A 26,996-nucleotide genomic window follows, 5' to 3' on the forward strand; every position below is an offset into this window, starting at 1 on the left:
ATTATAATATATTTTTTTACCTCTAATATGTTTATTTTTCCAAAGATGCCAATTATTTGTTTTTGGGAGTTGCATTTAATATTCATTTGGATGAATGGGCATGATGCTTCAGGCAGTATGTTTATTTCTGTCAGGTCATGACTGTGTGTCTTATATGCCCTTTACTCTTCCAAATGGCTTTAGCTGAGCATGTGTCATTACAGGCTGTCAGAGCTCCAGTATATAAAGTTCCAGCCTCACCTATTGATCTGTGTGCCAAATGCTCTGCACACTTAGAATCAGAGCTCTGTGTGTGTGTGTGTGTGTGTGTGTGTGTGTGTGTGTGTGTGTGTGTGTGTGTGTGTGTGTGCCGTACACCCATTTTGTGTAAATGTATTTGCAGAGGTTCATAAATTACCTCTTTGCTCGTTCCCCTTCTCTGTTCCTCACATCTGCGTACCCAGGGCTGAAACGGATGAGAAAATCAGGGAACTGGAATGAGGGAATGAAAGTGTGCGGCAGAGAGACTGATGAAGGAGAGAGAGAGAGAATGAAATGGGTGTCAAGGGCAATGAAATAGAGAGGAACATTTTCTCCACCTCACCTAACCAAAAAAAAGAAAAAGAAAAAAAAAACAAGGAGGATGTTTACGGTCTGTTGTGAAAGATAAAACAAGCTTCTTTCATTTTTGTCTGCTTGATCTGGGGAGGTTTATGAGAGGTGAAGGGAGCTCAAGTAGCCGTCCAGTTCCTCAGGCTCTGCTGTCTTGATGCGGCCTGGCGTCTCTGGCCAGATGAGCCGTGAAAAACGTGGTGTAGACGATGCCATTTCCGAAGAGTCACATTACATGACTGTCAGAAATGGAAGGAGAAATACATGCGAAAAGTATTGCAGAATGATCTTGTAGTGCCTGCTCAGAGATGAAGGAAATATATATATATATATATATATATATATATATATATATATATATATATATATATATATATATATATATAAAGTTTTCACCAGCTGCTCTCATCCATTTAAATTTTATTTTTATCCCCTTCTGGCAAATCCTTACTTTCCTCCAAATTCAGCTCTTGCTGTCATCTTATTTTTCATCTCACAGTCCCTGTGCTTTCCCTCCCGCCCGCTCCCTCTCTCTTTTCTCCTGTCTGCTTGCATTATGACACACACTTGTAGCATCTCTCTTCCTCTATCCGTTTTTATATCTCTCTTTTTCTTGTCTATCTCTTTCAGTCTTATTGCTCGTCTCAAACCCCCTCCCTCAACTGTTTGTGCCTTGAATGTTGTGCAAACGCAAGCATTAAACTAAGATGCCTCTCACAGTTTCTATTACACATTTTCAGTGTGATGATAGTCGCCCGCCGGGCACCAAATACAGTATCTGTCATCTCTCCCTCTTTTCTCTCTTTCTCCCTCTGTGTTCCCCTCCTCTCCCTTTTTTTCGTATTTGATTCTTTCCAGTCTCTTCGTTCCTGCTTTACCCACAATCTGCTTCTTGTGTCCATCCATCACTCTCTAAGCGGAGAGGAGTGGAGTATGAACGCACGCGGGAGGAGAGGAGAGAAAAGCGAGCGCGAGAGAGGGAAGACTGCACAGTGTCTCACGAAGAGCAAGAGCGAACGAGCCCCTCTCTCTGCCTACCTCAGTTTGCGTTCTTACATGTAAATGTGTGCGTGTAGCTCTGTACCGGCTCTGCTGTCTTTTGCTTGGATACGTCGCGAAGAGGACGGTTGCGGGATGATTTGGCTGGACTAGCGCGGGAAGCGCGCGCGACTGGGAGGAGATCGCGCTCACACACTCAGTCGACTTTGGATCAACGACAACATCGTCTCTCTCTCTCTCTCTCTCTCTCTCTCTCTCTCTCTCTCTCTCTCTCTCTCTCTCTCTCTCTCTCTCTCTCTCTCTCTCGCTCTCTCTCTCTCTCTCTTACACACACTCATGTACGGCTGGATGTTGTGTCGTTAGGCTGCACGTGAGGTGCTTAGAATTGCCATTGGATGTCCAGTGACCGTGTGTGTATGTGTGTGCACGTGCATGAATTTGTTTATAGGGGGATGGGATAGTTTTTAAGCTCCTGCGTAATATTTTAGTTAGTTTCATTGGCATGTCTGTAAGTAAATTGGCAAGCTCTTTTGGAAATCGGTACTGTATTTTCTCTGGGTATTTTCAAAACATTTCTTAAACAAGTGGGAGAAAGTTAGAGCGATAGAGAGAGAGAGAGACAGATGTAAAATAAGGAAATGGAGGAGGGATATTGTGTAGAGAGGGAGGATCCTGGGATTTGAAGGGGCTGAAGTGATGGAGTGGGTGGAGAGACAGACGGAGGGGAACCCTTGGGCAGCATCTTCAACTCCATTGCCACCCTCTCACACTGCTTAACTGGAGCAAGATCTGTTCTTCCTTCAGTGCTCTGTGATGTGTGTGTGTGCTTGTGCCAGGTCCAGCCTGATGTTTATTTATAGGAGCAGCTTTTACTACTAGTGTTTAATGGACCCTGTCCTTCTCCCTGTGTATGTGTCGCTTTCTCTGATTGGACAGGAGACAGTTTGACTATGGTTTCAGGGGGTGTGTCTACCTTGATTTGTTTTTGAGCATATGTTAGTTTTGACATTTTTTCTCATTCTTTGTTTTCTTTCTCCTTCCTTTCCTTTCCTCCCGTCCTTTCTCTTTCCTTCCATCCTTATTTCTCGTTCCTCCCATCCTCTCTATTTTTCTCTTTCCTTTCTTCCTATCCTACCTTTCTTTATGTTTTTTATTATCAGTAGGGTTCATGCTACATACTACTTTCTCTCACTGGTGTCTACATTCAGTTTTATGTTTTTTCCTAAAGCCTTACAGTGTCTTACTTCATTTTCACCACTTCAAGAAAGACACTGTATTTCATGATATATTATTGTTGTGTCTGTGAAATATTGCCAAAATCAGATGCCAGAAGGTGCCTGGGCTTAAGCTGACAATCCCTATGTGCTGATCTACCCGCAGGTGTGTGCGTGTCAGCCATGGACCTGAAGGAGGGCTGTGGAAGTGAGGCCAGTCGTGAGACCGAGAGCGGAGGCATGGGAAGTCTGGGAGGCCCCTCGTCTTGGCAGTCCTTTGCCCACCGAAGCACCCTACATGGTTTACGCTTTATCTTCCCCTACTCTTCCTCCTCTTCTTACCGCTCCACTTCGCGCCGTCTACTCTGGAGCATGGCCTTGCTGGCCAGCCTAGTCCTGCTGGCCCTGGAGAGTGCCGAGCGGCTAGCCTATTTCCTCTCCTACCCCCACGTCACCAGTGTGGATGCTGTGGTTTCTGGCAGCCTTGTCTTTCCCGCCGTCACCGTCTGTAATTTGAACGCCTACCGTTTCACGCGCCTCACGCAGAATGACCTTTACCATGCCGGGGAACTATTGGCCCTGCTGGACGTGCACCTGCAGATCCCAGAGCCGCACCTGGCCGAGCCCCATGTGCTGGCCTTTCTCACAGAGAAATCCAACTTCACCAACTACCGGCCGAAGGCCTTCAGCATGCGGGAGTTCACTGAACGAGTGGGCCACGACCTGAAGGAGATGATGCTCTACTGCCGTTTCCAGGGCCAGGAGTGCAGCCACCAGGACTTCAAAACGGTGAGTCTTTACAATATGTTTCTTTCACAAGGTATTTCTTTTAAGGCTTAGTAGACTTGGAAGAAGTATGTTTTCACTGCTGTGGACTAAAGCATTACGGGCTCAGTGTTGTTAGCTCTGAAGATTATCCTTGTTGTGGAGCTGTTTCTTAGGTTTATAAAGAAATTATATTGATTCTTGCTGATGGTGTAGTTCTGGATGTTAAGCTGTGGTGTGAAGAGTTTTACTGCTCCATTAAGCTACTCTCCGACTCTGTGTGCTGCTGGAAAAGGTAGCTTTCATTGTGAAGGTGCAGCTGTTTTCACCTTGATTCTGCTCTTGTAATATTGATGTAATGTGGTGGATTGATTATGTGTTGAATCCCTAAGATTGAATGTGCCTCTTTCCAAAATACTCAGTAATTCTTAGATATTTAATACATTTTTTCTAGAATGATGTTTGTTTTAGAGTTTAAGACATTTGGCTCTTCCTCAAAACCTACTGTTGCTGCCTACCACCTAAACCACATCCTAACTAAAACAGAATCTCATAAGCCACTGATCAGAGACAGAGTCTTCTAAGACAGAAACTTTATAAATAGCCACTCAAGCATACCCTGTGAATAGTGGTCCTCATGTGAAACTCACGAGATTTACTGACACTCGTATCTTGTTCTGTTGTGTACATGTAGCCTGCTAATGATTCCGTATTCATTTTTTTTTTATCCATGATCATTCGGCCCGATTTTTCCGCTGAGCTCCTTGCAATGCATTTTTAGCCACAAAAGACACAGGGTTTGTCTCAATCATTTCCCTAGTTCAGTAGTCAGGCAACTGACCAGGGAGTCTGCCATTTTAAGGGCTGTCTCAATTGCAGAATCCTTCCAGTGCACTGAAATGTTTGCTCCCTAAAAAGTCCCACAATGCACTGCAAAACCCAGGATGCACTTCCCTTAATGGAAGTTCTGAAACGCAAAACTCAAATCAAGTGAACCAGCTTGATACACATAATGACCGATAACTAAACGCAATATATGTTTTTAAAAACATCACTAGAGAGATAATGAACACAATCTAGCTAACATTTATAATTTATTTACAGCTGAAATGTTTTATGTATATGTAACAAGCAAAGTATTTATCATAAAGTACTTTATATAACATTACAAGTAATGTCAGAAAGATATGTTTTGCTGTTGTTCATAAATACCAGTAATGATGCTGTACAATGAGTGTGTTTACATGCACGTTCCAAATAAGCCATGTAAATGCGGTAACCCGTTTTTTTATAAGAGAAAAACAAGAGTATTTTTTGCCTCTTACCCCGATTTCGCACTGCATGTAAACTCATTAACCTGCTTTCTGTCGGCTTATTAAAGTGTGCATGTGTGATAGATGACAAAGAACGCATACTTCGAGCAGATTAAAATGTATCCAGCAAGTGTTTTGCATGAAATAAGGACATATATCACAAACGAAGACTCTTTTAAGACCCAGAAAATGGTAAAAATGTTTTCTTATCTCATGCAGCGGAAGTAGAAGATGCATCTGTGACTGCATGATAGATTAATATGAGCTGCAAATATACCGCTCACACGCTTTATTTAACATCACAACTGATGTAACGTAACACTTATATTTTTTTAACGGCACTAAATGGAAATAACCCGGTTTATAAATAAAGTCATGTAAACGGGGTTTACTTGCGTTGTCAGTTTACTGGTTTGCATGTAAACGGGGAAAACTGGTTATTTCAATAAGCTGATATTTGTGAGTTATCAGCTTACTGGTGTGGTCCAGTCCCCGGAAATAGAGTCACCAGTGTCCCAATGTGTAGTGAGCCAGTGTCGTTTACTGTCCTTACTAGTGGCCGAACTTGTGTACACAATATACTGATTCATGAGCTAGGGAACTGAATGAGACATACCCACCGACAAAACTGTCTCAAAGTATCTTTGAAAGCATTACTTGCTGATTACAAATTTAAGCATTTAGCAGCATTCCTGCGACAAGAAATGGTCCAGAGACAGAGTCATTTGCTTTTAAATATCAGGAATGTAATTGACTAATTGTTGCTCTAAATATTTCAAGAACACTAGGACAAATATACAGACTGGCAAACATGGTTTTAGTGGTTTAGTGGCATGGAGATGTAGATGCTGGCCCCAGCTGTGCGTGAAGAACACTGAGGGCTGAGATGATGAGGGTTGATAGCTGGTGTGATACTCAGTCGGAGTGCTGCTATTCTCCTCAGGGGATGAGGTCTGTTTATCCCCCCCTCAGTCGCTACACGTGTGCTCTTAGTGCTTTGAAACACACACAAGACCATTATAAACAAACTCACACACACACACACACACACACACACACACACACACACACACACACACACACACACACACACACACACACACACACACACACACACACACACACACACACACACACACACACACACACACACACACAACACACAGCTTGCTTTCTGTTGCTTTGTGCTGTCTCTTTCTCTTTGTTTTCATTGATGATTACAGTATGAATCAGTGTTTGCAGCAGGCGGGCATTATAGTGCTCTTGCTTTTGTACCTCCTGGTTAAATAGTGCTGTTACAGTGAAAGTCCCCCTGTGGTGAAAATCCAGTTTTTAATGTTGTTTATGTCTATCTGGTGTATTTAATATGCTCTAAGACAAACCATGTGCAAAAGTGTCAACACCATTGCTGAACATGTTCTCCTTAAAACTGCAGTGAACCAAAGACGACAGTGTTTCTGACGTCACAAAATAACTGGCATTCTAAGTTGTTCAAATGTTTCTAAGCGTGAAGCCAGACTGAGATGGCGAACGGCAACGGGAACATGGTTTGTGTAACATTAGCAGCACATTAGCTGATAATGTAGTCAAGTAAAAGGCTATATTAATTACTGTTATGTGTTTGACATTGTAAAGAGCGATATCTATGTGCAGCGTTTACTACAGTAACTTGAGTACAATTTCACCAAGTGTATCTCTGAGCTAGTGTGACTGAGTGGAGGCAGGGCTTATTTGCATATTCAGTATTATAATATATTAGCAATATGTAGCAGTTTCTTCTATAAACTGTGTGAAACTCATTTAAGGTGGAAGTATTTTACTATAAATACAATTGTTGGTACATTTTAATTTATGTGGCTAAGTTGAAAATAACTTGTAATTAACCTCTGTATTTAACTTGACATTTCAGTAAAAAAAAGGGACTTTCTGGCTCAGAATCTGTGATTTTAGTTGTTTTTTCCAAACCAGTTAGCTGATATGAACTGTCAGAACAAACCAATTTGCTTAAATATATTGGACTTTCTGCTTAAGAGAGAGAAACATTATTAGGGACAAAATATCGATAAGGCAATATATCGTGCGATATGAGAATCAATACGCTGGCACCATATATCGATATTTTAATTAATTTAAGTTTTGTGGTGCCATTATCCAATTAATGTTGTCATAGAGTGAATGTCACATGACATTTACATCTCAGCTATTTGTTTCATACGATCACATACTTTCAGGGCTGCCACCAGTTAAATAATGACCACTAAGAATGCATGCACCGTAATTTTGTTTTATTTTTTATATTTACAAATAATTGTAAAAATGCTACAGTCAAAACCTGTTACCTGTAGATTATCATATTGAAAACAAATGGTTGAACATTGCATGTCATTTTATTCAAAAACACTGTCAAGAGTTATGGACAGTATTTTTGCAATAAAATCTGAGTTTCCATTTAATTTACAATAATAAAAAATCAGTAAATGGACATTTACAATTTTATATTAATATGATAATCCAATATTTTTTCTTTCTTATTTTATTTTATTTATTTTACCAGTAATTTACCTTAGAGAATTTTGTTAAATTTTTTCTAATATTTGGTAAATGTTTATTGCAATTTTTTACTGTCATGTCAGTGTTACCTGATGGTATGACCCTGTGTATTGCCTGGGTGTGAGTTTGCTATGTTTTATTGGACAGGCCACTTGCAATGAACAATTCATCATGTGGCTTTCTGTTTTACTGTCTGTGGTGGTTGTGTGTGTATTTTAAGATAAAAATCACATTTTGATACGTCAAGTAACAGTAAATTGGTAAACCAATATTATTACAGTGGCTATACAAGTCGTATTGTCAAGCTGTAAAGATTTATGCTTCCCTTTATGTATCTTCAGAGAGAGAGAAAGAGAGAGAGAGCATATTACATATTATCACATGAGTCAAATGTACATCCTGTCTATATTACTGAATTGCTCTTGCTGTATTGTCATGACCCTCTGTCCACCGCTGGCCATGTTATCACACGCGGAGAGCCAGGACATCAAATGGCTGAGCATGCTGTTTTACTTTGAAGATAGCCTCCATTTTAAAGATAAGTGCTTCATGTGTAGGCAGCAGATATCAAAAGCAGGTGTGAGTCTGGTATGGCATGACCTGATGAAATTCTTCACACGCAGAGCCGACTGTGATCAGCATATTGTGTGTATTGTGTCTGTTATGTATAATATGTTTCTTATGCGCTGCATGTGGGCTGATTCGGTGCTAATGTATGGTAGAACTAACACGCCACAAGCGTGGATACTAGCTTTGTATTAATTCACAAACATGGTCTGAGTGTGTTATCTCTTACATAAGATATGGAATCGAAATGAAGAAAATGACAACCAATTATTTTACTTTACACTAGAAAAATTGCAATACTTATGTCTTCATATTTTCACTTGACTTAAACTGTCATTCTGTTTGACAGAAAACTGCAGGGAAGACTTTTTCAAAGACATTTCTGAGCCAATTGTCTTATTATTATTTTTGTACGTAAAATAATAAAATGACATGTTATTGCTGTGTGTGTAGTTCATCTCTTACACTTTTTTTTTTATAAACCTGGGGCATATGCTCTAACATGTTGCCTAGTGGACCAGTGGTGATTATATGCAGGTGACCTGAGTTTGACTCCCAAATTGCACCCTTTCCAACAGTCATCAACCTGTCATTTCCTGTCACTTCTACAATTTTCTGAAATTACAGGCAATAAGAGAATAATTTCACTGTTGGGTAAAAGCCAAGGCAGACTGTGCAACATCAACTATCCTTTGTCACACTGTGTGATGCACTTCTTAGCGAACAACAGCGTTGACTCAACATTTACCAGTCCGTGTCCGTCCTGACATCCTCATTTGCATGTGAAATTAAAATTACACTGTCAAACCCAATCAAGCTCAATTTGTTGCCTGAAAAAAAAATTGTGACCTCCTCCTTTTCCTGAGCAATTTTGATTGACCATTTATAACTAGAGGTAGTCCATCTATATAAAAATTCTATATAGATAAGCTAATAATTATTTTAATTTTATGCTAGTAAAACAAGTGAATTTAGGTATTACAACCTTAAAATGTAGGAAAAGTGTACAATTAAATATCCAATATCTGCAAATAGAGATGCAATTAATGCTCTAATTAATATCATCCAGTAACCAGTATGGTAAAATTATTAATTTTGTTTGGTTCACTCCATCTACAGCCAGAATGGAGTAATACAATTCGAAGTCAGCTTCAAAGTTTATTCACATCCTGCAATGCTCTTCGGTAAAGAGCTGGAGAGAGGACAGCCGCTGCTCTGTAATGCTGGTAAATATTTCCTAAATATTTTAGATTCTTCCTATGATTGTGTATTGATCACAACAATACTCCGTAATTATACCGCTTCGATCGTGTATTTTAGATGTGGTGAGTCACAATGCTTCCCTGTGGCGCTGTCTGTGATTTTTGACTTGAGCGCAGCTCTGTGTCCTCTTGGCTCCTCTCTGCTGTGATTCATTTGTAGTGTGCTGATGCCATGAGTATTGAGTTTTCACTTACATCCTGCAATGACCCTGCTCCGGGGCTCTCAATGCCGCATGATGCTGTCGTCGGTTGGGGAAATGTGTTGTTTTCTTAAAGTGCTTTTTTTCATATAGTGCCAACAGTTGTATTTAACACGCTCCTTGGGTTGTAACAGCTGGCGGACTGCACCGTGACTTGACTCTTTTGCCAACCAAGAGCAAGGGCTTACTGATGTCTCCACCTGAGTTTTATTCGGATCTTCTCAGATAATTGCTAAAGGCTTTGAAGCTTTACAAAAGCAAAATGGACCGGTGAAAATAGCCCAGTGAGAAAGCTCTGGGGTCCTTTTTATATCTATGGTAAGATTCTTGTCTGGATTTAATACTCGGTTTTGGTCTAATGTTTCAGTGTTCTCAGGAGCCACCTGCAAAGTTGACATCTTCCTGTTTGATGCTTTGAAAAGTACTTTGAAAAGTGTGTATTTTAATCCCCTCTTCCTCACTTCTTTCTTTTGTTCTGTACATCTCCAAATCCTGTTTGGGACACAAAAACAACCATTTCTATCTTCAGCTCATTCATCTTGTTGTGCTCTTGCCAATTTTAGAACATCAAAACAATTTCAGATGGATGGTATAGAATCAGATAGATGTGCTTTTAAAAATACTGATTCGTCTCTTTCCACACCCTTAAATTGAATTGTACGTGTTTCAATCTGTCAAGCACTCTGTTAGATCGGCATTGCTTTTCTACTTCCTACTAACACATCTAGCTGCCTTGATTATTTAGGTTAGTAGAGTGGGAACTAAACTTTTCTGGAGCAGGAAAGTGGTGTGGTGGCACCATTGTTTTGATAAATCTGAGAAATGTTGAGCCCAATATCTTAGGTAAATCATGACCATGAAATTATGCTACATAAAACACACACTAGCACAAAACATAAACAGCAGAATGAAAATGCAAATCCGCTCTCTGATAGGTGGCACTTTTAGAACAGCAGGAACATAGCTCTGTACAAGATATGAGGAAAAGAAAAAGGCATTAAGGAAATTTCCTTTCAGAGGAACATTCATATAAACCGCCACCCAATTCATAAAAAAAAAACATCCAGTTGTTGATAATGTGTTTGGAGCAATAACCGGCCAGTTACGATTTATGGCTACCAGTGCATCTCTACATTTTCCCAAAAACAAAGGATTAAATTAATAATTCATGAATTCTAATCCATAGATAAACATCAGTATAGGATTGTGAAATATTTTTGGGACAATGTATATCATGTAATGTATGTATGCATGCCAATGAATATGGTAATCATTTAGTTACCTTGATATACATGACAGTATTACATTAATATAATCACTGTGCATTTTTTGTAAGTGTAAACTTTTTTCACCATACACACAATTAAGTTTGTTTGGCCACAACATATAAACTCATGGGAACGTGATAAGTTGTGGCCACAAGATCATTTTGTGCAGGTAACGACAAAATTATGTTTATTATGCTGGGGGAATACTATCTATATCTCGTGGCCATGAGTTGAATGTGTAAATGACATTCGTGACCATAGCAACCAGGAATTATTAGAAATGGATAAACCTATAATAATATGTTTTTTTTGTTAGGATAAAGCTCAAAATTAAGAAATTATATTAACTTTTTGCCTATTGTATTGCATGCGATGATGCCTGACAGCATTCAAATTAAGTTTGTTTTTAATAAATGTTAAAAGAATCTGCCGTGTGCATTTTTATCTATCCCATCCAACAGTATTTTACATCCATTTTTAAAAAAAAACATAAAAAGATTTATATTATAATTATTATTGGTTACACTTTGTATTCTTTATGCATTTTCTTTATTCTCTCCTTCATTTCCCACCTTTCTGTATATTATGTTACTTGTAGTATAATGCCCAATCATTTGTGATTTTACTTTGTGAATGTATTTCTGTAGACTACACAAGTAGCCTATGGGATGGATAAAAATGTTTTTTTTTTTTTTTTAATAATCTTACATATTATTGTATCATAATTTTTTTTAACTTAATTTGTAACTTTGAAAATTTCTTTATCACCAAGTGCAATATAATATATAATATTTGAAAATAATAATTTCTTAATTCCACACTGAAAAAATTTGTGTTGGTTTTTGTTGGTTTAACTTAAAAAGGTAAGTAACCTGGTTGCCTTAAAATTTTGAGTTTATTGAAATTAAAAATGTGAGTTGATACAATGAAGGAAATTAGTTTAATAAATAAAAACTCCAAATATTTTTGTATCTGAACCACATAAAAAATGTGATAAAACATGAAAATAGCACAATTTGGCATGTTTCACTGCGTCATCAGAAATAACACACAAATAATTACCCAATATGCTTACAAAATCTTTTCATAATATTTTAATAAATGTTGTCGAATCTCAAAAAATGTTCATTGTATTAACTCAAAATTTTAAGGCAACCAGGTAACTTTTTTTCTAAATAATTTTTTACAGTGCACGCTTTTTCTTTATTCAAAATAAATATTATTATTGGCCTGTTCAATTGAATTTCTGGTAATTCCAGGTTGCTATGGTCATGCAGGTTGTTTACACATTTTCATAATGGCCACAAGAACTAGTCATGGACACAATGAAAAATATGTTGTTCCGTCATCGAATGGTCTCGAGGCCACCACTTACCACGTTCCAACAAATTAATATCTTGTTGTGGCCAAGATATATCACATTCCCATGAGTTTAATGTCATAGCAAAAAAAAAACTAAGTAAACCAAACTAAGTAAACCCTCCCGGTCACAGTAGTATTTAATTACTAGCACTAACAACAAAGTGCAGTAACAAGCAGCTTCGCTACTAATAGGACTAACAAGTAACTAGCTATTTATAATAGCAGCACTAATGTATCATTTAAATACTAATAGAAATAATCATCTAAGTTATAGGAACCCATGTGTATGAGAAGATGAGAGAGTTTTGAGGGGGAAAGAAGCACTTTCACTCCATTGCTGCTCATGGAACTAGATATTAAAGCAGTAGGGGGTATAAAGCAGCAAACAGCAGGAAGTTTAGATGTCAGAAAGAGAAATACTGTTAAGAAACATAACATTTCATGCATTTTTGGTAAATGCTTTTGCTTTTTGTCTGTGTAGTGTGTAAAAGCGGGAAGGTAGGGCCAAATAAAATTTCTTTGAATTAACTATATTCTCTAAGGGTGGGTCTCAGTCAGCTCCCTTGTTCAGTAGTCAGAGCACTGATCAGTGAGTCAGCCCATTGAATTATGTCCTGATCAGTGCCCCCCCCCCCCACTACTGAACTAGGGAGCACGATAAATAATGTTACAGTTGTGTTTCAGACATTCTCATGCCCTTGTAGCACCAACATTGTAATGACTTGTTTGTTTATTAGTGCTTTAATTGGGCTTTGCTGATCACACCTCTGCTGATTTGAAGATGATTTGCCATTTAGGAATATCTTTACACACATTGTGTTTATCCAGCTGAGTTTAGCATTTCATTTGGTTGACCTTTGAGAATAACAACCACTTTGTCAAAATCTTAACTTGCTTGAATATCAGTCCCCCAAGGGCGTGGTAGACGGATCCAGCTGCGCTCTTTTTGTTTTTCTAGATGACGAAATAGGATTCAATTAGAATTTTTGGAAATTAAATATAATCCTCCTTACACACACATTCCTTTAAAAGATAAGTGGGGTGTAAAGCACGCATAGTCATGCAAAATGCATGCTTGCTTAATTTTGATTGCACTCTGTCGCACACAGTGCATCATATAAAGTGTTTTTTTAACATTGTGTTTTTACTCAGCTCTATAAAACAGCATTAATGGTATGCTGCTGCACTTAATACCACCTATTGCAATGTTCCTGAACATTTTACAGTGACAAATATAGATTTTTTTACTGCTCCATGGAGCATTATTTGGTAGGCTATAGTAGTTAAAGGTCTAGGCTGTTATTAGGAATGATATTTTTTTTTTTGCTTACAGTGAGTTCTTTTAGTACCTTTCAGGCAGCTCAATTCATTTAGACAGTAGGAAAAGTTAGACATGACGAAAGTAACGAGTTGCAGTTCAAAGAGTGTGAGTTGGAAGTGAGTTGACCTTCGCTGGTTAAAAAGAGTCAAACGGGAAACACTTTATAACGTGTTACTAATGTATTAGGCCTAATACATTTTTTAAATAATAAAAAAGTTAGTATTTTTGAAGTTTTAATACACTGTTTGTGTCCATTAACATTAAATCTTATAGGCTATTTTCTGTCAGTATTATTTGTAACAACTAGCCTAGAAATCTAGACGCACCCTAGCGGCAGCAAATCTAATCTGCCGTGAGTGTCGTCTAGCAACTCTCAATACACTTCTGAGCTGTAAAAGCCAAACTCTGGTCGGGCCAATCACATCGTGTATAGAGTCGGTGGGCGGGGCTTAACATAATGACAGCAGAGTTGCGTTTGCATGCTTCTAGTAAACACAGAAGCTGGCGAATGGCGGTCTTTCGATTCAGCTTTGACCGTGACTCTGGAAGATTTGGAGTTAAGCTTTTCTCTGAGAAAAGAACAAAGAACTGAAGTCATTCTTAAAGGTGGGGGGTGAAACACTCAGTTTCAGTCAATCTGATGTCAATCTTGAGTACCTATAGAGTAGTATTGCATCCTTCATATCTCCAAAAAGTCTTTAGTTGTATTATATTTATAAAATAAATATGGGCTGTACTGAGTCTTTCCGGAAAAAACAGAGTGCCTGGAGGTTTATTATGTGGGCGGAGCTAAAGAATGACGAGCGCGCAAAGTGGTGACATCCTCAAGCGTGGAGAAACCGATCGCTATCGATCTCAGCTAATAGATATATGATCCAGAATCATCCGGAGGCTGAAATAAATTGAACAGGATAAACGGCAACATCAGGACGTCCGTTTCTATGGTATGTACTGTATTTAGTTGCCTCTCAACATTTGTGTCTTTACTCGCAGTTTATGAGGACATGATTCGGTTTATGGACTATTGGATGCGACTAAATCTTAGCAGTAGCAAGAAAAACGGTTTTGCATGTCAGACTAGTGTAACGTTATACATAGAACAACAATGGAGTAACGCATTTGAGTAACGCATTAGCGTATTTGAATGACGACGCACGCGATCGTGTCGTTTACTGATGTTTACTCACGCGACAACAGCACAGACATTTGAAGCAGTTTTACTCACCGGCTGCTTTCAAAGCAGGACCGAACCTTTATCGCTGGGACCGCTCCGTCAAAAACACTTCTTTGGTATGATTTGGTAAAGTCCTGACAGTGGTGACTTGCTGTGCTGAAACTCACAAGCTTGACACTTGTAAATTAAATACTTTTATATACAGTTTATTAATCTGTAATAAAATGTAATAAAATGGATGATGAAAAATAATCCAAGAAAAAAATAATTGTAGACTTGTTTATTTGAAGCTAAAAGGAGCATCAACTGATGTAATGCCACCCCCACTTCATATACACAAATGTTAAATCCCAAAATAAAATATTTAAGCTGCATCTGTCTGGGGTGAAAAATTACTGACTTTATTATTGTTATTTTCAGAGCTTTTAATTTGCTAATATACTATCATTAAAATAACTTTATTAACATTTATTTATCTTTAACAAGTATCCTTTTAGTAAGGAGAGCTCAGAAATCTGAAACCAGAATAATAATAAAAAAGTTGTGACACTCAAAATGTTTCCAAACAAAGGGAAAAATAAATATATATTGTATCGATATCGGCACCGGTCAAAATGAGCTGAAATATATCAGCAAATCGGATATCGGCAAAAATCCAATATCATGCATCCCTACTAAGAATAGCCTGTGACTGGAAAAAAGAGAGAGTTTATCTTAATATGTAGTTTCTGTCTGTCTTCAGAGAGCCTTTTCACAGAGATGAGAAAAAGAGACTGATTGGAAAGAGCTGTAAGATTTTCCTTCTAATAAAAAGACAAGTGGACAGGCAATTCAGACTCTTACATTCGTTCTGCTGGAATCAGACAAAGAAAGTGGAGAAAGGCAAGTAAAAGTCATTGAGACAGTGTGTGAGGAAGAGGTGATGAAACTGGGTGGAAAAAAGTATGTATGTGGTGGGCAGGCTTTCCTACAGAATGTAATTTTTGCATCAAGGGAGGCCCTGGCCGACCTCCATAGCCCCTAAAATGTTTAAATTCATAACTGATCACAACTAGGGTTGTAAAGGGGCGGAAAGTTTCCACAAAGTTTACATGGGAACTTTATCTGGGGAATTTTGGAAATACAATTTGAAAACTTAATTGGAATTTATTGGAATGTATTTGTCTGACTATCACCAGACCAAGCTTAATTTAAGATTGAACATTGAGCAGATCAACTACATGTTATTTTCTATTATTTATGTACCATTAAAATATTTTTTTAGTACTTTAGAATTTTATTTTTTTGTAATTGTATTACTTTATATTACTTTCTTATTTCAATTAGTTTCCAAAATAGTTATATTTTTAAGTTTGTTTTATATTTATTTTATTTTATCACAAATTCAGTTACTGATTTTTTTTTAAATAGTTTTAGTTAAAGGTGCAGTAAGTGATTTCTGACAAACACTGTTGATATTTGAAATCAACCCCAACAAACACACCCTTCCCTCCACTGCCACACCCCCAAAATGCACCTCACAATGCAGGAGTGGATGTTTCTTTAAATGAAGCAAAATACTGCTTTGTGAAAAATAAAGTGAAGATGAGGAACGATAAGGTTGAACATAAGGTTGAAATAAAAATGAACATACAGTACACAACAGCATGAGTTTGTTGTTAGTTGCCAGCAGCACAGCAGCTCCAGACAAACAATCACCCTCAAAACTGTTTCTGTTTCTAACAGCATATCTTGGTTCAATGAAACATAGCAAAACCAATGTTACTCACGTATGCAGCAGAAACAACACAACGTTTGTGTACATTTTTCAGGCCTAGGTCTATAGCGCTGGAAAGCATTTCTAATATTAAAACGCGGGTTTGCCTGATCATAACCCTTTTTCCAGTGATATTCCTCTGACCTTTTATCTTTTGTAATGTCTCTCAGCCATCTACAGTCTTTTCTACAGTCTTTATTCAAATCTCCCTCTTGCTCACTTTCTCCCTTAATGATGACTGGCTATAAATGTGTTGTGGTGCTCGGTCCGATTCACCATTAACAGGAACAACAATTATCATGTAAACTGTAGGAAAGTAGTGACAATGGTTTCAATTTCATGCTTTTTCCTAATGTGAACATTTTTAAACTTTTAGTACATATAAAATATTTCATGCTTCATTTCAAGTTGTACATGACTTGTGGTTTTGTGGAGTGAACGATTTGTTAGTGATGAAATATAGCAACGTATAAGTCTCAAATAATTTATTGAAAGAATCGGCTTATAAAATGCATTTTCGTGGCGTTTGCCTGTTTTTGAGTGCAGCCAGCAACACAGTGTAATAAATTCGTTTTCTTGTCATTATTTTGATGACAAGATTCGGGCTTAGTTGTTTGGCTCAGCCGTGGCTCGGATTCAGTAGCGGTGCAGAAAAGGTCGGTATAAGATGAAGAGTGCTCTGATGGAATGAAGATATGCGGATGCTCACTATGTTGATGCCCTATGCACTATTGCCTTATTGAATTTGGTGCCTGAAGTGTTGCAGGATGGCCTGTTTTAAGTGGAAATGGGAGATCTGTAGGGGAATGTGCTTGCCTATTACTTTTCTTCAGCCTATCAAAGCAAGGAAGTTCTGTGATGCAATTTCAGTTTATGAGGCAATGCAGCGCAACAGCGACCGCCCACTTTCTCAGCAGCCTTAGTTCTGTAAGTATTTTTCCCATTCATCTCTACTGGGATTGAAAAGAATCTTTCATTGAAGAGTTATGAATCACATTTACCAGCTAAATATTATTGCAAAACTGAAAGAAAGACTGATACTTCTGAGGAAACGTCTTTTATGAGTGAACTACTGTCAAACCTCAATGGTGTTTTGCAGTCAAAAATCATGTTTTTTATCATATGAGAGTCAGTGTCACAGTGATAAAGGCCTTTTTCTATGTTAATAAAAACAGTAAATAAGTGCGAACCACCGCTGAGGTTTTTGTGCAAGTTGTATAAATTCACTCACAAAAATAAGTCAACATAGACTACAGGAGACGATTGTTGGAATGAACTACTTTCCCTTGATGCATTGCAAAAATTATTTCATTTAAAGCTGCAGTAGGGAGTTTTTAGAAAATGTTGACTTAGTCTGAAAATTTAAACAAGCAAAACTCACAGGTCACTCCCGCTTACTCTCTGCTGTGCTACAGCCCTCCCTCCACAGCTCCTCCCTTATGATAATGGAGCCTACCGTGAATGCGCAAGCAAGTAAGCCACAGATGACGCCGGATAAACAGTTATGGCACATTCACTGGTACGGACGTAACATCAACAATATGATTTACATTGACTATAGCCTGCCTATACTTTGACTACAAACTTGGTCCTCAAATCGGTGAGGTGACTCAATCATTATATTGAACAGACACGTTCAGTTTTTAGTTGTAGTGTCTTCTCCAACTCAGTCACAGTATTCAAGTTGGTGGCTTTGGGAATGGCCTCACAGGGGAGCGAAGCATTCTGGGAATTGTAGTCTTTCATCCCCATGAGACAAACATACATTTTCTGTCTTTTCTTAGCCTAGAAAGCACCAAATTCAAAAATAATTTAACATTTCTACTACATTGATGACCCAGTTTAAATATAGATTTATCTTCCCAGCGCTGAAGTACCCCTTTAATCAGTTAATGGCAATATACTCTATAAAACAATTGTAAGAATAAAAACAATGGGCTATACTGCTAAATATTCCGATACAAATTTAAATATTTGAGATCATCTAAAATTACAATTTCAATGGTAACAGGGATTTCTCTCATATGTGGATTTCTTCAGGATTCATTGGTTGTTATCACTTTGACTTGTGGCTTCATGGTAGGTCTGTTTTGAAAGGCTAATACATCATTGATAAAAATAGATTTTGTTTCTTCTGTACCTGTCTAACTGAATCTAACTGAATCTAACTGAAAACTCCAAAGACATGATAGAGAAAGGCACACTGTGTTTTTTTATAGTTAGGACTTAAAGCTAGACTGTGTGATATTTTCCCCCATCTAGTGGTGAAAAGGTATATGACCATCCAGTAAATAATAGGTTCTGTTCCTCTCAATTTCGATTTCGTTTCAACTCCTACGGTGGCCGATTTAGTCATGGCTTCCAGTTCGACCTCTTCGGTGAGTGTTGCTTCAAGTGATGAGGTTACTTTTGAAAACTATTATAATTTGCAGTTATTTAATTTACCAAATGATCTATGATCAAATTAATCTATGTAAAATGAATAATAGTTTTACGTTTTCGTTATTTTTTACATTGCTAACATCAGCTATCAGGTTCCCAGACAAATGCAAGCTAATCTTAGTAAAGTAACTTTTATCAGTGCTATCGTTATTCTGTATATTGTATGGCATCACTAGCGCAAGGCAAACAAATTATAATGCAATTAAAATATTAAACTCATGCTATCCGTCATAGAACACGGATTTATGTTATAAGGTAAACAATACTTTTTCATCATTGACGCGAGGAGGAAAACTATCCTAGATGTCGTTCTAGTGTTATGCACAGCACACCATGATATAATTAGCCAAGCAACAATAAAACTTCCAATATACACAAATAGGCGGAATTAATATTACCTGTCGAGAAGAAAGCAGGCAACGTCGGCGTTCTTTTTAAAATCGTTACTCCTCATGAGCTCTTTCCATCTTGGAAAGGCCACTCCAATATTTACTTTTGTCTTGTTGATTTTCCCGTTGCGATGCCGTCTTAATACTCTTTTCGCGCTTCCTTGGCGACTCTGATACATATCCCGCAATGTTACTAGGTCCCCGACCCGGGTCGAATTCGGGTAATCAATTCCGGGACGTGGTTGCTTTCACACAGAAGGCGACCCGGCAATGTTCCGGGAATATTGCGTGTCCGACGTGCAGTGTGAAAGGGGCTTAAGAGTAGGGCTGTAACGATATGCGATAAGAAATCGAAATCGCAATACGCAGGTCCACGAACCTGTATCGCGATGTGAGGAGGCAGAATCGCGACACACCCCTTTCAACTGCCAGAATTATCCTTCCTGTCAAGGTCCAACTTTTAAGTCAGCAGTATGGCAACATTTTAGCTACCCGGTGGAGAACAACGATGGCAATCGTGTAGTTGACAAGACCCATACAATTTGCCGTAAGTGTTTCAAGAAGCTTCCCCAACCGGCTGGCAACGTGGTGTGAGCGTGGCGTTTCTGTTGCGTGTCATCCACGGGGCGTTTTCTCTTTCTTTGCACACCAGAAGCGTGTCTGACGCGGCGCTTCTGTTGGTATTGATGTACAGGAGGCCCTATACTTCATGTTAAATATATATTGCCTATTGGTACCGCAAAGAAAATGTCGGCAGTAGCCTATTGACCATACAGATATATGGTATTGACGGCAAAATAGGCTACAGAATACTGTACAGAATAAAACTGTTTTGTTCCCCCCATATCGAGGCTTGTATCGTACCGTGGGTCAAAAATCGTGATACGAACCGAATCGTGGGTTTGGTGTATCGTTACAGCCCTACTTAAGAGTGATCCTCCATCATCATATAGCAGCCTCAAGCAATCCTACTCTTCACATCCGACACGGTGCCATCGAGTGTAAAAACGCGAAAAGCGAAGCTTGAATTTACGGGTATGTCCCTCTTTGGCTAATGTACTTTCAAGATGGAGGAGCAACATGGCGACCGCCATCCGAACCCTCACCCGTATGTATTTTCAATGGTTTATTATAAAATTACGAGAATGCATTATTACTTGAAAGAAGTAAATATACATTAATGAGCACATATATTTTTGAAAGAATTAAGTGATTTTAGCTAAGAATAAACTAAAAAAGTTACACAGTGTAGCTTTAACTGTCAAACAGGACATCTGTCATAAGCAGCCTTCTTGCTTTATTACAGTGTATCAAATACAGATAAAGGGACGTAAATTAATATTACTCCAGAGCCTTGTGTCTCCACCCAACCTAATGTATGCAGCTAAATACCTTACTTGACACTTTTTCAAGGACATATATCTGTGTCTGACGATCCAAAGGAACTGAAGAAACACAGTAACATCACAGTAACATCATAACAGTGTTGTATTATGTATGAGCACATACTGTGACATTTGAATGACTTTTCCATGGAATCTCAAGCACTCAAACCTCTGACATTTTTGTTGTTGTTCAGATCTTCCCCCCTCTCTCAGTGATTTTTCAGTCTCTGTGCTCGGGAGTCAGGACTTCCCACCCCTCTTTTTCTCTCTTTCTTTTTTGAGGTCTCTCTGACTTAACCGTTAAAGGGACTATGTTATTGTCAGAGGCAGGGCTCTACTCTTAACTATGTTTGTGCCCTTAAACGTGTAAATACTAACATATGAAATAACAGTCTGACAAATCTACATTTTTACAAGCTTTAGACAAAATATAAAAATGTAAAAACATTTTTTGAATAACATTAGGCTGTTTTTGCAGCCTGACGTGGTCATACTCAATTCTAGTCAGAATATGAGTCTGAAACTGCTCCATTGGGCTGTGATTATGGGCTGTGTTTTAAACCGAACCAGGAAAGACATAATTTGGATAGACCTACAACCAATCAGAGCAACGGAGCAACGCACAACGTTAGTTGTCAAATGTCAACAGAACTCAACTGCACTCTGTTGCCAAGTCTGCGGTTTTCCTGCGGGGTGTTTTCCATGTCCGCGGGATGAAGCGACCTCAGTCATGTGATATATAGACCCATGAGTGCGAATTTTAGCAGGCAACCTTGCCAAAAAAACACAACCCCCCCCCCCCCCAACGCCATTTTCCCCCACACTGTCAGAAAAAAAGGTACATTGCTGTCACTGGGGCGGTACCCTAAGGTACAAAACCAAAAAGGTACTAATATGTACCTTTAGGGTACTACTATGTACCTTAAAGGTACTAATTTGCACTCTTAAAGTACTGATATGTACCTTTTAAGGTACTAATATGTACCATTTAGGGGTGAGTAGGTACAAAGATGTACCTTTTTACTTTTGTACCTTAGGGTACTGCCCTAGTGACAGCACTGTACCGTTTTTTCTGAGAGTGCAGAGAATTTGTTATTTGTATAGATAACATTTTGAAGAAAACAAATTTTCACATTCATATTTATTCATAGTTAGGCTATTACATATTATTGTCCATTGCAGCCTACTTTCTGTCACACTGTGTGGGTTTTTGGCCCATTTTTTTTTGGGAACTAGATTTTACAATGAAACCATGCATCCCTGTGGACCTCTTCACATCAAATGCACGGTGTGATGCAGATAGGATGTAGGTCTTTTTTTTAGTTCACTTTCTGATCAACCAAGATTTTTTACTTAGTTGTGTGATTTTTGGGGCTTTCTTTTGTATCATTTTGTCAATGTATCAAATGGTCATACACATGCAGTAAGCTAATAAATAACAAATATCAGCTTATTGAAAACCAGTTTTCCCCGTTTACATGCAAACCAGTACGCTGACAACGTAAGTAAACCGCGTTTACATGACTATTTATGAACCGGGTTATTTCCATGTAGTGACGTAAAAAACATTTTCTTCCTGTAAGAACACATTTTTACAATTCTGAGTCTTCGTTTGTGATGTATGTCCTTATTTCATACAAAACACTCGCTGGATGCATTTAAATTTGCTGAAGTATGCGTTCTTTGTCATCTATCACACATGCACACTTTAATAAGCCGACAGAAAGCAGGAGGTTAATGCGTTTACATGTCATATGAAATAGACAAAAGAATTTAAGATACAAAGAGACGGGGTAAGAAAGACAAAAAAACTACCTGTTCCGACCGGTTTATGCTTAAGCCATTTATGACCTTACTCCGATAAAAGAAAACAGGTTACCGTGTATACATGCATGTTCGTTGTCGGCTTATTTGGCATAATAGGCTTAAGACAAGCATTATGATGTGGCATCAGTAGGTGGGATTTTCTGCTGTTGCCATTGTGGTCAACTGTGTCCAATCCGATTGTACTTCATGTTTAGCCTCAATTAGATTTTTGACACAACAAATGGTGGGAATCAAGACTATTTGTCAAGTGACATCAGCCCTGATGTAGCAGACTGAAGTCAGGCTTAGGACACATATCAGGATTGTTTAAACCCTTTATTTTTCTGTGCCGCTTGGCAGACACATTTCTTCCTGAGCAGCGTATTGACTGTGATCTATAACACTTCAACCTTGTAGTTTGTAGTTTAAGATATTCATTAAGAGTTAGTCTGCTTCTGTCCCTATGTAATCTGCTTGTCTAAGTTACACCAACAGCTAATCAATCACTGACACCCTGTGAAATCTGTCATTCATAAACAGGCTCACACAGAACCTGCAGATTGTTTTCCATTATCTCAGCTGAGTTTGTGCTGAAGAATATCTGACGAATGGATTTAACTATGGTAAAGTGTCTTAAACTGAGCTGCTGAGGGTACATAGCTAAATACATGATCAAATTAGCCAAATTTTCTTTGTTCCACCCATTCTGTGTGGTTTGGTCATGAGGTCATATCTCACACCTGACTCTAAAATCAGACTTATCATTACCGTTAAGATTGGATGTGGCGTTTTGATCCCATAGCAGTCATAAGAGCGTAGAGCCAACAGCTGTCTAAGCACCTTAAGAATCAGTCATTTCATTTTTTTTGACTCCAGAGACATTAAACAGAATTTCATATCAGTGTGTGCGCCTGTGTGTAGCAGACATATTGAAACAGTGAGCATTAATCTTTCTGTTTGTGTGTGTGCATGTGTTTATGAGATAAGATAGACAGAGATGGGGAGAGAGTATTAATCTGTTTGTGTGTAGAGCAGGTAAACAGACCAACTGTGAGATGAGCGAGATGCTTTTCATACAGAGGCTTGATCCTCTGTTTATGTGGACGTGAGAAGAGTAGCAAGAGAACAGACTGCGTCACCTTGCCACTCTAAACGTTACATCAGAAACACGGCATTGTGCACCTGTGTTTTAGGGGTGCACCAACGGCAGTCCTGGCTTAGCCATGACCAAAGAAAATAAAATATGTCTTAACAACTAACAAGCTTTGTGTCTGTAGTGGTAGTACTTACATGCAAGGTGGACAAACCTGTTTAAATGAATGTGTAAACCAGCATTAACAGCATGAATACATTTATCGAATAAAAATTTCAATAAACCAGCTGGTCTTGACAGCAAATGCTCATCTGTCATCTGACTGTACAGTGGTGGCCAAAATTATCAGAACACTTGGCATATGGGAGTCATCTTATTGGACCTGTGAGGACAATGACCAGAAACATTATTCTAACTTTTGCCAGAACTACCTGAGACGGAAAGAATCTACTGGAACACTGAAAATGATGGACTGGCCCCCTCAAAGTCCGCGAGCACATTTGGGGCGAGTTGGAAAATAAACTGGAGAGATCTATTGTGCATTCAAAGGAAAGTAGAAGGCATGGGATAATATTAGTGTTGAAGTTCTCAGAGAAAATATACTGACACTATGGGAGAGAGATGTGCTGCTGTAACTGCTGCAAAAGGTGGACATACCAAATATTAAAGTTAAAAGTGAATAAAAAGAGTACGGCTCACTTAATCTGATGTTTTGGATGCAAAAAAGGTCAATATTTTAAGATCTGTGAGGTGTTCATATAATTTTGACTACCACTGTATTTGATTTTGTGTTAACTTTCAGTTAAAAGAAGACAATAATGATCTATGGAAGGTTCCGACTGGATTGGAGTATGTGAATCTTTGATTTCTATAAAGTGGTTTTAGCCAAAAACGTACCCAAAACGCTGGTTGTTTCAGTCAGTCACGTTCGACATTACTTCTGACTGGACGAATTGAGATACCAGTTCGTCAGTTCAGTTCAGAAATAACGTCTCCGTTCCTTTTTTTATCCAAGTGTCGGTTTTGTTACCCAGCCGTCAGGCTAGTGACTGTGTCAAATGTGTTACACTTTTCGTAAAATGTTACTTTTAAATGTTAAATGTTTATTTGCAAAATATTTGTCACATGAGTTTAAATCTATATAATATTGCATTAATAAATAAAAACTACAATTAAAAAAATATACTGAAAACTATATCCAAAATGATATGCACAACTACACAACACTGTCTTAATAACCCTATAATGACCCAGCATGCAGAACCCAGATGTCTGGGTATAAAATAACCTAGAAAAAATGTAGAGTGCAGCATAAATCAAACTATTACTCTGTGTTAAATTAACATATTTATTTGTTTATTAATTGTTATTTATTTGATGCATTTGTTGTTTATTATTTTCAAATTTCAGGAGCTTTCAGGATACATTTGGCTCAAAAATCTGACCAGGCAAAGTTTGAATGAGCATAATTCTTTTTTTCAGAAAAGGTGTGGGTGCTTTACCGGGAGACTGGAACTTTTTTTTAACCTTTTTGTACAAATTTGACAGTTTCTTTACTCCTTCCTCTCCTTTGCTTCAGTTTCTCCATTTTCCATCCTCTCCCGCTGAGCTGTGTTTGATGCATTAACTCAGAGCGTGGTGCTCAGGACACTTCAGTGAAGCCGGAACAGGAGGACTGTAGAATCCCTCAGTTTGTAGATCAATAATCCACTGAGGTTTGAGAGACACTCCACACAGCCTCCCCTTTAATGCATCACCATTTATCTGGGCTTCTGTTAGAACTCTTCACACAACAAAGTTTCAGTTCCTTTAGCTGTTTGTTTTCAAACTGTTGTTTGAATAGTTATCTTTGAAGGTTGGAAAAAAGAGCCTTCTGTGGTGTTTTGTTATCCCTGAATGCCCCTTTAAACGGAGCACCTGCGGAATACATAAGCAGAACATTGTTGATTGATAAGGCAGTTGATTGTTTTTTCAAGTTGAAAGAAAATACAGAACAAGACCAATTTGGCGGAAGTTGAGACAAAACAATAGATATGTTTACACGTAGTTTCAGATTATGAATGTTATATGGACGTTAAACATTTGAATCTAAAAATATGTCAGAAGAGTGATTCTTCAATATTGAGTATATAATCATTCTCCTCCACTGACCAGTTCATATTTGTGTTTATAACTGTCACCATTCTGTTTAGTCTTGTTCATGGACTTTCAGTTTGTTTTAATTTGTGTCATGTCATTTTCTATGTTCTGACACTTCCTCCATTCACCTGTCTCCATGGCTACCATCAATATTAGCATATATATGTCAGCTGTATGTTAATTATTATCCTTGTTTGTGTTGCTACTTAAGTTGTTCCTTCCCCTGCACTCCTTAAACGGTCACCGCTACGTTTAGATGTGTTGTGCTAATTCCTGTCTGCCTGCTGTTTGGATTATCTGCTATTAGCTGATATATCTTCCTGTCTTCATCTTCTCGCCTGCATGCAGCCGTGACAACAACTTAATCCTGGGATACGCTGCACGGTTTTCAGCTGTCCCAGACAAAAGATTGCCATTGTGAAGCAATCGTTACGATTTCTGTGATCATGGCTCCTAATTGGTACTCCTATGTCGCACAGTGAGAGGTTCAAAGATGGGTGTTGTCACGGTATTGCTACCGAAGATAGTCTACGACAATTTTCTGACAGTTTCAGAAATTCAGCGTGATCACCGCTCGGAGTGTATGACCTACGTATGACCGACGTCTACTGAACAGCCAATAAAATTGGACATGAAATCAATGTAACATGGCGCTAAAACTTAAAAATGCCTTTCTCAAGCTCATTTCTCTTCCTCTTTTGCCGTATTTTTTTTCCCAGCACACATAAACTGCCAACGTGTGATTCATCTTGGTCTCTTTGTTTAACCCCAGGCACATTTATTTTTTTAAATAATTTTATTCTTCTATAGAAACCTACTAAATGCATGTCGTACCCAAGTATAATAGATCCAGGTCGCACAGTGTGATCTGTAATGATCTTATAGGATTGCTAAAATCATGCACCGTATCCAAGGCTTAAGGCTGTTTCATCCAATTGAGACTTGGCTAACAGCTAGACAAGTTTGTAAGACACAACAACATGTACTTAAAAAATATCAGTTTGAAAACCCCTAGACAAGTCAACCTTGATGTGTCTTTGTTCTGCATTTTTAAGCTGCTATGTCAAATTATGGTAAAAATGTCTTCTTTTTCATTCAGTTGCTTTCTGTCTAACTATTTGAAAGGAAGAGTGTCCACTGTGTTTTTTTGAAGTGAGCTGTGTCGTGTTGAAACAAATTGCCTGAAGCAAGGTCGTTGAAATCAACACTGTATAGCCAATCACAAAATTGAAAATGAGACCAGATTTGGCATGTTTTGCTGAATTGGGATCAGTGTGAAATGTTTCAACAAAAGATCAAGTCATGCAATTATTGTATTTTCATGATCGATCATCGCTGTTGCTTCTGAGTTCTCCAATCCTCACGCCCATCCCTAATTCCCAGTAACTCCTGATGAGGGG

The 26,996-nt window shown here is 38.3% G+C and overlaps 1 protein-coding gene across 3 annotated transcripts in view; it reads left to right on the forward strand.

The window, feature by feature from the left end:
- Nucleotides 1-26,996, forward strand: part of asic2 (acid-sensing (proton-gated) ion channel 2) — a 468,092-nt gene that overhangs the window by 2,958 nt on the left and 438,138 nt on the right. The window contains exons 1-2 of one of the 3 annotated variants that reach the window (XM_067419141.1): nt 1,465-1,965; nt 2,971-3,593. In XM_067419141.1, coding sequence (XP_067275242.1) covers nt 2,988-3,593 — 606 coding nt within the window. In that variant the 5' untranslated portion in view covers nt 1,465-1,965; nt 2,971-2,987. Of the gene's footprint in view, nt 1-1,464; nt 1,966-2,021; nt 2,554-2,970; nt 3,594-26,996 lie in introns of those variants that run through there. The other 2 variants (XM_067419132.1, XM_067419151.1) reach the window with 2 other exon arrangements.

Source organism: Pseudorasbora parva, chromosome 2 (assembly GCF_024679245.1).
Source record: "Pseudorasbora parva isolate DD20220531a chromosome 2, ASM2467924v1, whole genome shotgun sequence".
Lineage (NCBI taxonomy): Eukaryota > Metazoa > Chordata > Actinopteri > Cypriniformes > Gobionidae > Pseudorasbora > Pseudorasbora parva.